Source organism: Hyperolius riggenbachi, chromosome 1, assembly GCF_040937935.1.
Source record: "Hyperolius riggenbachi isolate aHypRig1 chromosome 1, aHypRig1.pri, whole genome shotgun sequence".
Classification (NCBI taxonomy): Eukaryota; Metazoa; Chordata; class Amphibia; order Anura; family Hyperoliidae; genus Hyperolius; species Hyperolius riggenbachi.
In genome coordinates, this window is record NC_090646.1 from 214,154,338 (window position 1) to 214,167,947 (window position 13,610).

The window sequence follows — 13,610 nt, forward strand, 5'->3', positions numbered from 1 at the left end:
AACCCCGCGATCGCCGCATACAAAGTGTATAATACACTTTGTAATGTTTACAAAGTGTATTATACAGGTTGCCTCCTGCCCTGGTGGTCCCAGTGTCCGAGGGACCACCAGGGCGGGCTGCAGCCACCCTAGTCTGCACCCAAGCACACTGATTTCTCCCCCCCCCTGCCCCAGATCGCCCACAGCACCCATCAGACCCCCCCCCCCTGCCCACCCCCCAGACCCCTGTTTGCACCCAATCACCCCCCTAATCACCCATCAATCACTCCCTGTCACTATCTGTCAACGCTATTTTTTTTTATCCCTCCCCCCCTGCTCCCTGCCCCCTCCTGATCACCCCCCACCCCTCAGATTTTCCCCAGACCCCCCCCCAGACCACCCCCCCCCGTTTACTGTATGCATCTATCCCCCTGATCACCTGTCAATCACCTGTCAATCACCCGTCAATCACCCCCTGTCACTGCCACCCATCAATCAGCCCCTAACCTGCCCCTTGCGGGCAATCTGATCACCCCCCCACACCAATAGATCGCCCACAGATCCGACATCAGATCACCTCCCAAATCCATTGTTTACATCTATTCTCTCCTCTAAACACCCACTAATTACCCATCAATCACCCATCAATCACCCCCTATCACCACCTGTCACTTTTACCTATCAGATCAGACCCTAATCTGCCCCTTGCGGGCACCCAATCACCCGCCCACACGCTCAGATTGCCCTCTGACCCCCCCTTATCAATTCACCAGTGCATTAATTACATCTGTTCTTCCCTGTAATAACCCACTGATCACCTGTCAATCACCTGCCAATCACCTATCACCCATAAATCACCCCCTGTCACCCCCTGTCACTGCCACCCATCAATCAGCCCCTAACCTGCCCCTTGCGGGCAATCTGATCACCCACCCACACCATTAGATCGCCCGCAAACCCGCCGTCAGATTACCTCCCAAATGTATCGTTTACATCTGTTATCTTCTCTAAACACCCACTAATTACCCATCAATCACCCATCAATCACCCCCTATCACCACCTGTCACTGTTACCTATCAGATCAGACCCTAATCTGCCCCTTGCGGCACCCAATCACCCGCCCACACGCTCAGATTGCCCTCAGACCCCCCCCCCCCTTATCAATTCGCCAGTGCATTAATTACATCTGTCCTTCCCTGTAATAACCCACTGATCACCTGCCAATCACCTATCACCCATCAATCACCCCCTGTCACTGCCACCCAACAATCAGCCCCTAACCTGCCCCTTGCGGGCAATCTGATCACCCACCCACACCAATAGATCGCCCGCAGATCCGACATCAGATCACCACCCAAGCGCAGCGTTTACATCTATTCTCTCCTCTAAACACCCACTAATTACCCATCAATCACCCATCAATCACTCCCTATCACCACCTGTCACTGTTACCTATCAGATCAGACCCTAATCTGCCCCTTGCGGGCACCCAATCACCCGCCTACACGCTCAGATTGCCCTCAGACCCCCCTTTATCAATTCGCCAGTGCAATATTTACATCTGTCCTTCCCTGTAATAACCCACTGATCACCTGCCAATCACCTATCACCCATCAATCACCCCCTGTCACTGCCACCCAACAATCAGCCCCTAACCTGCCCCTTGCGGGCAAACTGATCACCCACCCACACCAATAGATCGCCCGCAGATCCGACATCAGATCACCACCCAAGCGCAGTGTTTCCATCTATTCTCTCCTCTAAACACCCACTAATTACCCATCAATCACCCATCAATCACCCCCTATCACCACCTGTCACTGTTACCCATCAGATCAGACCCTAATCTGCCCCTTGCGGGCACCCAATCGCCCGCCTACACGCTCAGATTGCCCTCAGACCCCCCCTTAGCAATTCGCCAGTGCAATATTTACATCTGTTCTCCCCTGTAATAACCCACTGATTACCTATCAATCACCCATCAATCACCCCCTGTCACTGCCACCCATCAATCACCCCCTGTCACTGCCACCCATCAATCACCCGCTGTCACTGCCACCCATCAATCAGCCCCTAACCTGCCCCTTGCGGGCAAACTGATCACCCACCCACACCAATAGATCGCCCGCAGATCCGACATCAGATCACCACCCAAGCGCAGTGTTTCCATCTATTCTCTACCCTAAACACCCACTAATTACCCATCAATCACCCCCTGTCACTGCTACCTATCAGATTAGACCCCTATCTGCCCCTAGGGCACTCAATCACCCGCCCACACCCTCAGAATGCCCTCAGACCCCAGCCCTGATCACCTCGCCAGTGCATTGCTTGCATCTATTCCCCCCTCTAATCACAACTTGAGACACCCATCAATCACCTCCTGTCACCCCCTAGCACACCTACCCATCAGATCAGGCCCCAATTTGCCCCGTGTGGGCTCCTGATCACTCGGCCAAACCCTCAGACCCCCTTCCGATCACCTCCCCAGTGCATTGCTTGCATCTATTTTCCCCTCTAACCACCCCCTGAGACACCCATCAATCACCTCCTGTCACCCCCCTAGCACTCCTATCCATCAGATCAGGCCCAATACAACCTGTCATCTAAAAGGCCACCCTGCTTATGACCGGTTCCACAAAATTCGCCCCCTCATAGACCACCTGTCATCAAAATTTGCAGATGCTTATACCCCTGAACAGTCATTTTGAGACATTTGGTTTCCAGACTACTCACGGTTTTGGGCCTGTAAAATGCCAGGGCGGTATAGGAACCCCACAAGTGACCCCATTTTAGAAAAAAAGACACCCCAAGGTATTCTGTTAGGTGTATGACGAGTTCATAGAAGATTTTATTTTTTGTCAAAAGTTAGCGGAAATTAATTTTTATTGTTTTTTTTTCACAAAGTGTCATTTTTCACTAACTTGTGACAAAAAATAAAATCTTCTATGAACTCGCTATACACCTAACGGAATACCTTGGGGTGTCTTCTTTCTAAAATGGGGTCACTTGTGGGGTTCCTATACTGCCCTGGCATTTTAGGGGCCCTAAACCGCGAGGAGTAGTCTAGAAAACAAATGCTTCAAAATGACCTGTGAATAGGACGTTGGGCCCCTTAGCGCACCTAGGCTGCAAAAAAGTGTCACACATGTGGTACCGCCGTACTCAGGAAAAGTAGTATAATGTGTTTTGGGGTGTATTTTTACACATACCCATGCTGGGTGGGAGAAATTTCTATGTAAATGGACAATTGTGTGTAAAAAAATCAAACAATTGTCATTTACAGAGATATTTCTCCCACTTAGCATGGGTATGTGTAAAAATACACCCCAAAACGCATTATACTACTTCTCCTGAGTACAGTGGTACCACATGTGTGGCACTTTTTTACACCCCAAGTACGCTAAGGGGCCCAAAGTCCAATGAGTACCTTTAGGATTTCACAGGTCATTTTGCGACATTTGGTTTCAAGACTACTCCTCACGGTTTAGGGCCCCTAAAATGCCAGGGCAGTATAGGAACCCCACAAATGACCCCATTCTAGAAAGAAGACACCCAAAGGTATTCCGTACGGAGTATGGTGAGTTCATAGAAGATTTTATTTTTTGTCACAAGTTAGCGGAAAATGACACTTTGTGAAAAAAAACTATTAAAATCAATTTCCGCTAACTTGTGACAAAAAAATAAAAACTTCTATGAACTCACCATACTCCTAACGGAATACCTTGGGGTGTCTTCTTTCTAAAATGGGGTCATTAGTGGGGTTCCTATACTGCCCTGGCATTTTAGGGGCCCTAAACCGTGAGGAGTAGTCTTGAAACAAAAATGACCTGTGAAATCCTAAAGGTACTCATTGGACTTTGGGCCCCTTGGTGCAGTTAGGGTGCAAAAAAGTGCCACACATGTGGTATCGCCATACTCGGGAGAAGTAGTACAATGTGTTTTGGGGTGTATTTTTACACATACCCATGCTGGGTGGGAGAAATACCTCTGTAAATGACAATCTTTTGATTTTTTTACACACAATTGTCCATTTACAGAGGTATTTCTCCCACCCAGCATGGGTATGTGTAAAAATACACCCCAAAACACATTGTACTACTTCTCCCGAGTATGACGATACCACATGTGTGGCACTTTTTTGCACCCTAACTGCGCTAAAGGGCCTAAAGTCCAATGAGTACCTTTAGGATTTCACAGGTCATTTTGAGAAATTTCGTTTCAAGACTACTCCTCACGGTTTAGGGCCCCTAAAATGCCAGGGCAGTATAGGAACCCCACAAATGACCCCATTTTAGAAAGAAGACACCCCAAGGTATTCCGTTAGGAGTATGGTGAGTTCATAGAAGATTTTATTTTTTGTCAAAAGTTAGCGGAAATTGATTTTAATTGTGTTTTTTCACAAAGTGTCATTTTCCGCTAACTTTTGACAAAAAATAAAGTCTTCTATGAACTCACCATACTCCTAACGGAATACCTTGGGGTGTCTTCTTTCTAAAATGGGGTCATTTGTGGGGTTCCTATACTGCCCTGGCATTTTAGGGGCCCTAAACCGTGAGGAGTAGTCTTGAAACGAAATTTCTCAAAATGACCTGTGAAATCCTAAAGGTACTCATTGGACTTTGGGCCCTTTAGCGCAGTTAGGGTGCAAAAAAGTGCCACACATGTGGTATCGCCGTACTCAGGAGAAGTAGTATAATGTGTTTTGTGGTGTATTTTTACACATACCCATGCTGAGTGGGAGAAATATCTCTGTAAATGGACAATTGTGTGTAAAAAAAAATAACAAATTGTCATTTACAGAGATATTTCTCCCACCCAGCATGGGTATGTGTAAAAATACACCCCAAAACACATTATACTACTTCTCCTGAGTACGGCAATACCACATGTGTGGCACTTTTTTGCAGCCTAACTGCGCTAAGGGGTCCAAAGTCCAATGAGCACCTTTAGGCTTTACAGGGGTGCTTACAATTTAGCACCCCCCAAAATGTCAGGACAGTAAACACACCCCACAAATGATCCCATTTTGGAAAGTAGACCCTTCAAGGTATTCAGAGAGGGGCATGGTGAGTCCGTGGCAGATTTCATTTTTTTTTGTCGCAAGTTAGAAGAAATGGAAACTTTTTTTTTTTTTTTTCCTCACAAAGTGTCAATTTCCGCTTACTTGTGACAAAAAATAATATCTTCTATGAACTCACTATGCCTCTCAGTGAATACTTTGGGATGTCTTCTTTCCAAAATGGGGTCATTTGGGGGGTATTTATACTATCCTGGAATTCTAGCCCCTCATGAAACATGACAGGGGGTCAGAAAAGTCAGAGATTCTTGAAAATGGGAAAATTCACTTTTTGCACCATAGTTTGTAAACGCTATAACTTTTACCCAAACCAATAAATATACACTGAATGGGTTTTTTTTTATCAAAAACATGTTTGTCCACATTTTTCGCGCTGCATGTATACAGAAATTTTACTTTATTTGAAAAATGTCAGCACAGAAAGTTAAAAAAAATCATTTTTTTGCCAAAATTCATGTCTTTTTTGATGAATATAATAAAAAGTAAAAATCGCAGGAGCAATCAAATAGCACCAAAAGAAAGCTTTATTAGTGACAAGAAAAGGAGCCAAAATTCATTTAGGTGGTAGGTTGTATGAGCGAGCAATAAACCGTGAAAGCTGCAGTGGTCTGAATGGAAAAAAAGTGGCCGGTCCTTAAGGGGTAGAAAGCCCTAGGTCCTCAAGTGGTTAAATGCACCACGTTTTACATAAGAGTTTGAAACCTGATTGGAGCCAGCAACTAACCAGGATGGAGTCCTTGGGCCAGTTTCCTGTATGCCTTACTAAGCACGACCCAGTTGGCTGCAGGTCTCATTTTTTTATGAACTCCCAGTAACTCTGTATAGAGACAGTAGCTACAACAGTCAGAGCTAAATCTACAATCCATGTATTTAACTCATTCCTCCAAGAGGCATCCATGGATTTTTGAGCCAGTGGATTGGCACTGAGCATAAGCAAAGCAATTGCTATTTCTCTTGTACTTGGACTATAATCCCGTTTTTTTCCGTATTGACCCCCTTCTCTGTTGATTATCTAACCTTAAAGCGGATCCGAGATGAAAAACTAACTATAACAAGTAACTTGTCTATATATCTTATCTAAAGTTTAGATAGTTTACACAGCAAATCTGACTGCATACAGCTTCAACAAATTAAGATCATTACACAGGTAATCTGCAACTGCATCTCCAGCCCTCAGCTCACTCCCCTCTCCTCCTCCCTCTGAAATCTCTGGCTTGTAACCTCCTCCTCCTCCTGCCCAGACTGAGCTCCCATAAGCCCTTGCTACATGGGTCTGAGTGCCTTGGCGTTTTGGAGAAGCTGTGGGTGAGGCTTGTTTAGTTTATAGGGAATTAGAGTATTAAAAAACAAAAGTATTTGGCTTGAGGAATGCCTTATAACCTATATGTAAGGAACACAATTATGCAATGTATAAAAGTTCATCTCGGATCCACTTTAACTGACCCCATTAACAAAGCACCTTCCTCTTGAAGGACAGCTCTGAACAGTTATCTTTTAAATCTTTCAATGAGAGCAGATTGCATGCATTACATGCAGATTAGATTATTTTTGGCCACAGCTGGAGCAAGAGCGTTTGCCTTTTGCTTTAAATCTACCATCCCGTCTTTAAAATGCTCTACTGTTTACTAATAGCGATTATGGAAAAATGTTTCTTGATAATGGTCTTTTAACCCTGACTTCTTGTTACACAACCCTTGTAAAAAGGCACAAGGAAATATGGATGTCAGAATATTGGTAGTAGAATATGTCTGAAACAAACAATGTTGTTTGTTTCAGACATATGCAGAATGGCTAGAACCATTGTAACATTCTTAATATTCTTGAGATACTACTATACTGTATATAATATACATGTGTAATCGAGTTTAACTTAGATGCCAGCAATCCTCCTGGTCTCCTGTGTTTGACTTAACAGTGTCAATATTTTACATTTACTGACAATGGTGTGCATTGAATAAATGTCAGTAAAATTGTCATGCACAGACAGTGCTTGGCAATTTTACCAGTGTCTACACCACCAACATAATAGTGCAACTCGTGTTATGTATATATCTTGCGCTTAGTTATGCATTTTGTGTTGCGGTATTTGCATGATGTTGACGTAACACGTCCACTGTTCACATGAGTTGCACTATTTGTACAACGTCGTTTAGTGATTTGCACATGGCAATTTTACCGGCAATCAACTCAATTAACTCCAATTAAAACCGTATGCATGCCGCTTAAAACAAAATAGCCATGTATAATGTTCAATCACAAATCACTAAAGAAGCTTAGATAAGTTGTGAATGTGCCTGTGTATGGATATTCTGTAATATTTTCTGTTACAGTGAACTTACGTCGTGTTTCCCATTACATTGCTCATATTCATTTGAACATTCAACTGTTTCAGATTAATTGCAAACACAACCAGAGTTTCCCATGGTGATCCTTGCTGGCTGGATGGTTTATTTACTTTATTGAAAGATGGTGTTGATGTTTTTGAAACCGAATCTGAAAAAGATAAAAATGATTTAAATAACATGTCCAGGGGAACAACTTGCTTGTGATATAGTAGGATTTGTAAGAATTGTCATTCCTATAATAAATAAAAATCCATATAGTTTTCACATATGTGAAATTGCACTTAGTTTTTAGCCCCATATCTCCGATGAGAGAATAGTTTTATGGGAATGAAGTAACTTTAGTCATTATAGAGCCAGTAGCAATTTGGAGAAGACTACATTTTTCTAACAGGTACTCAGAGTTGGAAGCTACAGGCAGTGATTGTGCACATCAGGTAGTACTCATTATTTTGTTCTAGAGCTTTACACAAGATAAGAGTAAACAAACTACTACATTTGTTAAAAATGACTAGAAGTGGGGGCATGACCGGAAGCCGAGATGTGAGGACGCTTTCCCGGAGAGCTCCCGTGCAGGACACTCAAAATCCTGAAAATATTGCTCTGAACACCCCTTTTGCCTGGAAAAACACTTAAGATTCGTACTCTGCTCGCCGTACTGAACACTCTGATACCAGGATGTCCCGGATACGCAACACCGAGGCCGCTTCCAAGCTTCAAAAGTTTAAGCACGGCCAGGAGGAAAAAGACTCCTCGGACGAGGAGCCGCCCACGCCCTCTCTCCGGCAAATAATGGAGGCCATCACTAGCTGCCAAACTACCCTATCTAACATAAATACTAAACTAGAAGAGGTAAGGACCGATGTGTCATTTCTACTACAAGATATGCATACTCTCCGCTCCCGCGTGACAGATACCGAGGATCGCATAGGGAAGCTGGAAGACGAGGTAAAGCCTATTCCCGCCACTATCCGCACCATGAAGCAAGACGCCAAGATGGTGTGCAATAGACAGGAGGACCTTGAAAATCGCAACCGTCGCTCAAATATACGTATAGTTGGGCTACCGGAGAAAGTGGAGGGAACGGCTCCGGAGGACTTCACAGAAAAACTCCTAACAGATACCTTTGGGTGGGACTGCTTCTCAGCGGTCTTTGTTGTGGAGCGGGCACACCGAATTTCTCCAAGAGTACCGGCTCCCGGCCTACCACCGTGCACCTTCATATTCAAGGTATTGAATTACCGTGACCGGGATGCTATTCTAAAGGCAGCAAGAGCGAAAGGCGATATTGCATACCAAAACACCAGAATTTCCTTCTACCCGGATTATTCAACTGAGGTGCAGAAGCAACGTGCGCAGTTTGCTTCAATGAAGCGTTCCTTAAGAGATGCCTCTATTACACACGCCATGCTATTTCCTGCCAAGCTGTGTATAGAAGCAGATGGGAAAACGCACTTCTTTGAGCACCCCAAAGATGTCTCCAAATGGTTGGAAGCACGACCTAAAGCCCGCCGCTCTCCATCCAGAGAAGAAGACTGACGCAGCCTCTATGGTTGAACACTAACCGTGAGTTATAATCGAGCACTCGAGAGGCCCGTTAGACCGTGTGGCATATCCATGTATTACTATCCTAGGCCCTCAATGATTACACGGGGGCCCCCTTCTTTTTCACTACCCATGGAGCCACTGGGACATTGTTTATTCTCCTACCTATATATGCTCTTGTTCATAAATTACACTTTTAGAGCACTACGTTCTCGAACTGCTTCTGTAGACTAATTATCCGACTCCTTAAGACACTGTGCAGTAATGCGAGGTTCCTACGGATCCGCATATTCCACCACTCAAGTACAGCACGTCGAAGCGGAATATTTCCAAGATGCACAAACAGCGGTGAACACAAACACTTGCATTTTCTCCAACTTAACCCCGTTATACCATGCTCATTCTATATCGCTTATTGGGAATCTACAGAAACGGATATATCGTATTCTATTGAACACAAGACGATTGCATATATGTGCTCTGGTCGCGGGTGGGATGTGTGGGTTTCGGGGAGGGAAACGATTCCGACCACTGGTGCGTTGTGAGCATCATCCTGGTTACTTGGTTATATAAATAACAATGTTTTTACCAATGTGATGGGAAACTACACATGATGCCATGCTACTTAGGATGCACTATACTTGTCCCCATGTTGCTTATCCTCTGTCTCCCCTCCATGATTCCTATCCATTCGTCTACACCGCAGAGGACTTGAATCTTCTTGCCATCACTGGACCCCTTCTCCCTCCTTCCTTTATGTGCCATGCTGGTTCTTACGGTTACATTACTGTTCTTCAGGTTAAAGATGTGGGTAAACATTGACAACAATTAGTACATTATAATACGTGTCCTGCACCGGTAGAGCTGTGCCATTGCACTCTCCAATATTTTGTCTTACTCTCTTGCTAATGCAAACAGGAGATGTGACTGACACACATCGACCGGTTCCCCAGCAGGTGTATGTAGGTGTGCCTTTGCACCTGTACCTGGTTGTATAGGTTTGGTTTGGGTTTAGGGTTTAAGCTCAGCCTAGCTTTATGGTTGAGCAGGGTGGGAATCTTTTGGGCTAAACTGTGTTGGAATGTAATCAAACAGGGCAAGATTTATGGGTATAGGAAACACTGCAACTTAAATGGGCTATCATGGCCACAATGGGATATGTCACTACTAGAGCAAAAAAGCGAAAATGCAGTCACTTAGCGTAATTAACTGGAATGTACGTGGCCTTAATGATAAAATTAAGAGAAATGTTGTGTTACAATACTTAAAGGGGTGTAAACCAGACATAATTACCCTTACAGAAACCCACCTTACAGGCTCTAAATTACTGGCTCTGCGCCGGGGTTGGATTGGTTGGTCCTTCCATGCCTCATATTCACAATATTCTCGAGGGGTGTCAATTCTTATCAGGAGACATGTATTATTTAGGGCGCTGGAAGTAGTGACAGATCCCATGGGTCGGTATATATTTATGCATTGTACCATAGCTAGTGAGCCTATTTTACTGCTGGCAATATATATACCTCCTCCTTTTAGCTCACAGGTACTGAAAGAGGGTCTCAAATTTATGCTTAAACATTCAGGAGTCTCTGCAATATGGACGGGAGACTTCAACAACCTCTGTAATGCAGCGCTTGATAGATCTCCCCCGCAGGCAAATAAACAGACCCAATTTTCTCTTTTACTAAAAGAAATGGATCTAACTGACATCTGGCGGATTAAATACCCACAACCCCCCGGATACACTTGTGAATCTAGTACCTATAACTCCTTTTCTCGTCTAGATATGTTCTTACTTACCAGATACCTTCTCCCCCTGGTGATTGATATTTCCATTCTGCCACGCCTGGTGTCGGATCACTCCCTGCTATGCCTTAAACTACAGTGGGGTGTCACTCCCCCATTTAAATTCTGGAAATGTAATCCTTTTTGGCTTGAGCTTCTGCCAAACGATAATCCACTTACAAAACAAATCACAGAATTCCTTTTTATCCACAGAGACGAAGAAAACCGAGCCCTGGTATGGGATACCTTCAAGGCATTTTTGAGGGGTGCTCTGATACAGGCAGTGGCTAGATGTAAAGGAGACACCAAAGCTAGACTAAACACTCTGGCCCTTCAGGTTACTCAAGCAGAAACCTTATACCACAAAGATAACTCCCCCTTAAATAAACAGACATGGCAAGCCGCCCAGAGAGCTCATAAGGAACTAGTTGAAGAACTAGCCTTAAGTAAAATTTTCTTCAATACGCAAATGGTATATGAGCAAGGTGAAAAGGCAGGCACATTACTAGCTAAAATAGCCAAGATCCACTCCTCTCCACCGGTTATCCCTCAAATTGTTTCCTGCCAAGGTACATTGGTCAGCACCCCCCAAGAGGTAAACTCCACATTTGCAGACTACTATCAACACCTATACACTAGTCGAACCATAGCTTCACAGTCACACTCTGAAATCTATCTGGCCGAAATTACTCTCCCTAGGCTCTCAGAGGTACAGCGTTCTCAACTAGACCTACCTATCACTTTAGATGAAATCGAATCCGCCATCGCTAGTTTCCCCTCAAAAAAGGCCCCTGGACTTGATGGCATTCCCTTAGGCTTGTATAAAAAATACTCGGATATTTTAGCCCAGCCCATATTGGAGGTCTTTACTGAGGCCTTTGAGAAACAGAGTCTCGCCACTTCTATGAATGAAGCCCTAGTTGTGTTACCTAAACCTGGCAAGGACCCGCTCCAATGCGACTCCTACAGACCGATATCACTCCTACCTACAGATGTTAAGATATTAGCAAAAGTACTCGCTAAAGGCTAAACGAGGTAATTCTAACCCTTGTACATGAAGACCAAACTGGCTTCATGCCAGGGAAAAACACTGCAATCAATATCAGGCGATTATTCACCAATATACAAGCCAATCATATGAATAAAGGGGCACGAGTCATTGCCTCATTAGACATGGCCAAAGCCTTCGATACGGTTGAATGGACATTTTTATCGGCGGTCCTTGCCAGGTTTGGTATTGGAGACAATTTCCAGAGATGGGTTCGTATTTTGTATTCAAATCCCTCAGCAAGAGTTAGTACCAATGGTTGGATTTCTAAGTCTTTCCCTCTGGGTAGGGGCACGAGACAGGGATGCCCCCTGTCTCCACTATTGTACGCTCTGGTGGCGGAGCCTTTGGCCTGCCGCATTCGGGCTTTACCTGATATTGTAGGATTCAAGACTAAGGCTGCTTACACACCAAGACATTACAGGCGCACGTTAGTACGCCTGTAACGCTCCCCCAACGCACAGCAATGTAACACAAGTGGGTTGTTCACACAGCCCACGTTGCGTTACATGTAACGCTGCACGTTCTGTGCAAAGTGCAGCATGCTACGGCGTTGGAGCGGCTATAGCCGCGTTAGACTGTTTGCACATGCGCAGTGGGGGGCGGAGAGGAGGCGGGGAGAGCCAGCTACAGTAGCCGCGCACATGGCTACTTAATATTCACTGCACTGGCAGGCGCTGATTGGCCGAAGGGACCACGTGATGCGGAGTGTCTCGCTCCGCATCACGTGGTCCCGCTGGCCAATCAGCGCCACTATGGGAGACATTATAGGACTCGAGCCGCCTAACGCGGCTCACTCTACCGTCGGCTCTTGCAGCACCATACGTTGTGTTAGGTGCACGTTATGCGACCTTAACGTGCCACCTAATGCAACGTCTTGGTGTGCAAGAAGCCTAAATCTACGGAAGATAAAATTAGTATGTATGCGGATGACACCATTTTATACCTGGCTGATGGGGCTTCATCCCTGTCTCGTGCCCTTGAAATTATAGAGAAATCAAGTTATTACTCTGGGTTGCGAGTTAATATCTCTAAGTCAGTACTACTCCCACTAGATCCCTGGTCTCCTCCCGACCCGAATACCCCCCCGCCCCTTCAAATAGTCAATACCTTTAAATGCCTTGGTGTACAAATCCACATAGATCCACTAAAATATTTGAAGCAGGAAGTATACAACCTGTTACCCCTTGTACAGTCCAGATGCTACACTTGGGCAAAACTACCTCTAGCGGTGATGGGCAGGAATAGTTTAATAAAAATGATTCTACAAAATACTATATATAGTTCATCATTCCCCTATCTACATCCCAAATTCATTTTTTAAAAAATTGAAATCGATACTCTTGAGCTTCCTCTGGGGTAAGGGCAGGGCCAAACTTAAAAACACACTATTACAAAACCCAATGAGCCTTGGCGGAATTGAATTTCCAGTATTTCAAAAAATACTATTTTGCATCACAGCTGCAACATATATCTGCTTGGTTCACTGTCCCTCCAACCACAAATGTTGAGCTACTTGGATATCCTTTAGACCCTGTTTTAGAAAGCCCTGCAATGGACACTCTGAGGTGTTATATACCACATAAGAAAAAATACAACACAATTCTGATACAGGCATCTCGAGTATGGAAAGCCATCACTAAAATATATAGCCCTAAAGGTATAGGAAAACACACACCCCTATGGAACAACCCTAATCTTTCAGAATTTGGCACCATCCCTGATCCCTCTTTCTGGATAGCTAGAGGGATAATATTCCTGGAAAACATCACATCTAACGGACAGATTGCCTCTTTTGCTCTCTTAGTCTCTACTTACCATATCCCCATG

At 44.6% G+C, this 13,610-nt stretch overlaps 1 protein-coding gene across 1 annotated transcript in view; it reads right to left on the reverse strand.

The window, feature by feature from the left end:
* The window catches only part of BLTP1 (bridge-like lipid transfer protein family member 1), a 399,009-nt gene that overhangs the window by 26,313 nt on the left and 359,086 nt on the right, over positions 1-13,610 (reverse strand). The window contains exon 78 of the mRNA XM_068280272.1: positions 7,400-7,553. Coding sequence (XP_068136373.1) covers positions 7,400-7,553 — 154 coding nt within the window. The remainder of the gene's footprint in view (positions 1-7,399; positions 7,554-13,610) is intronic.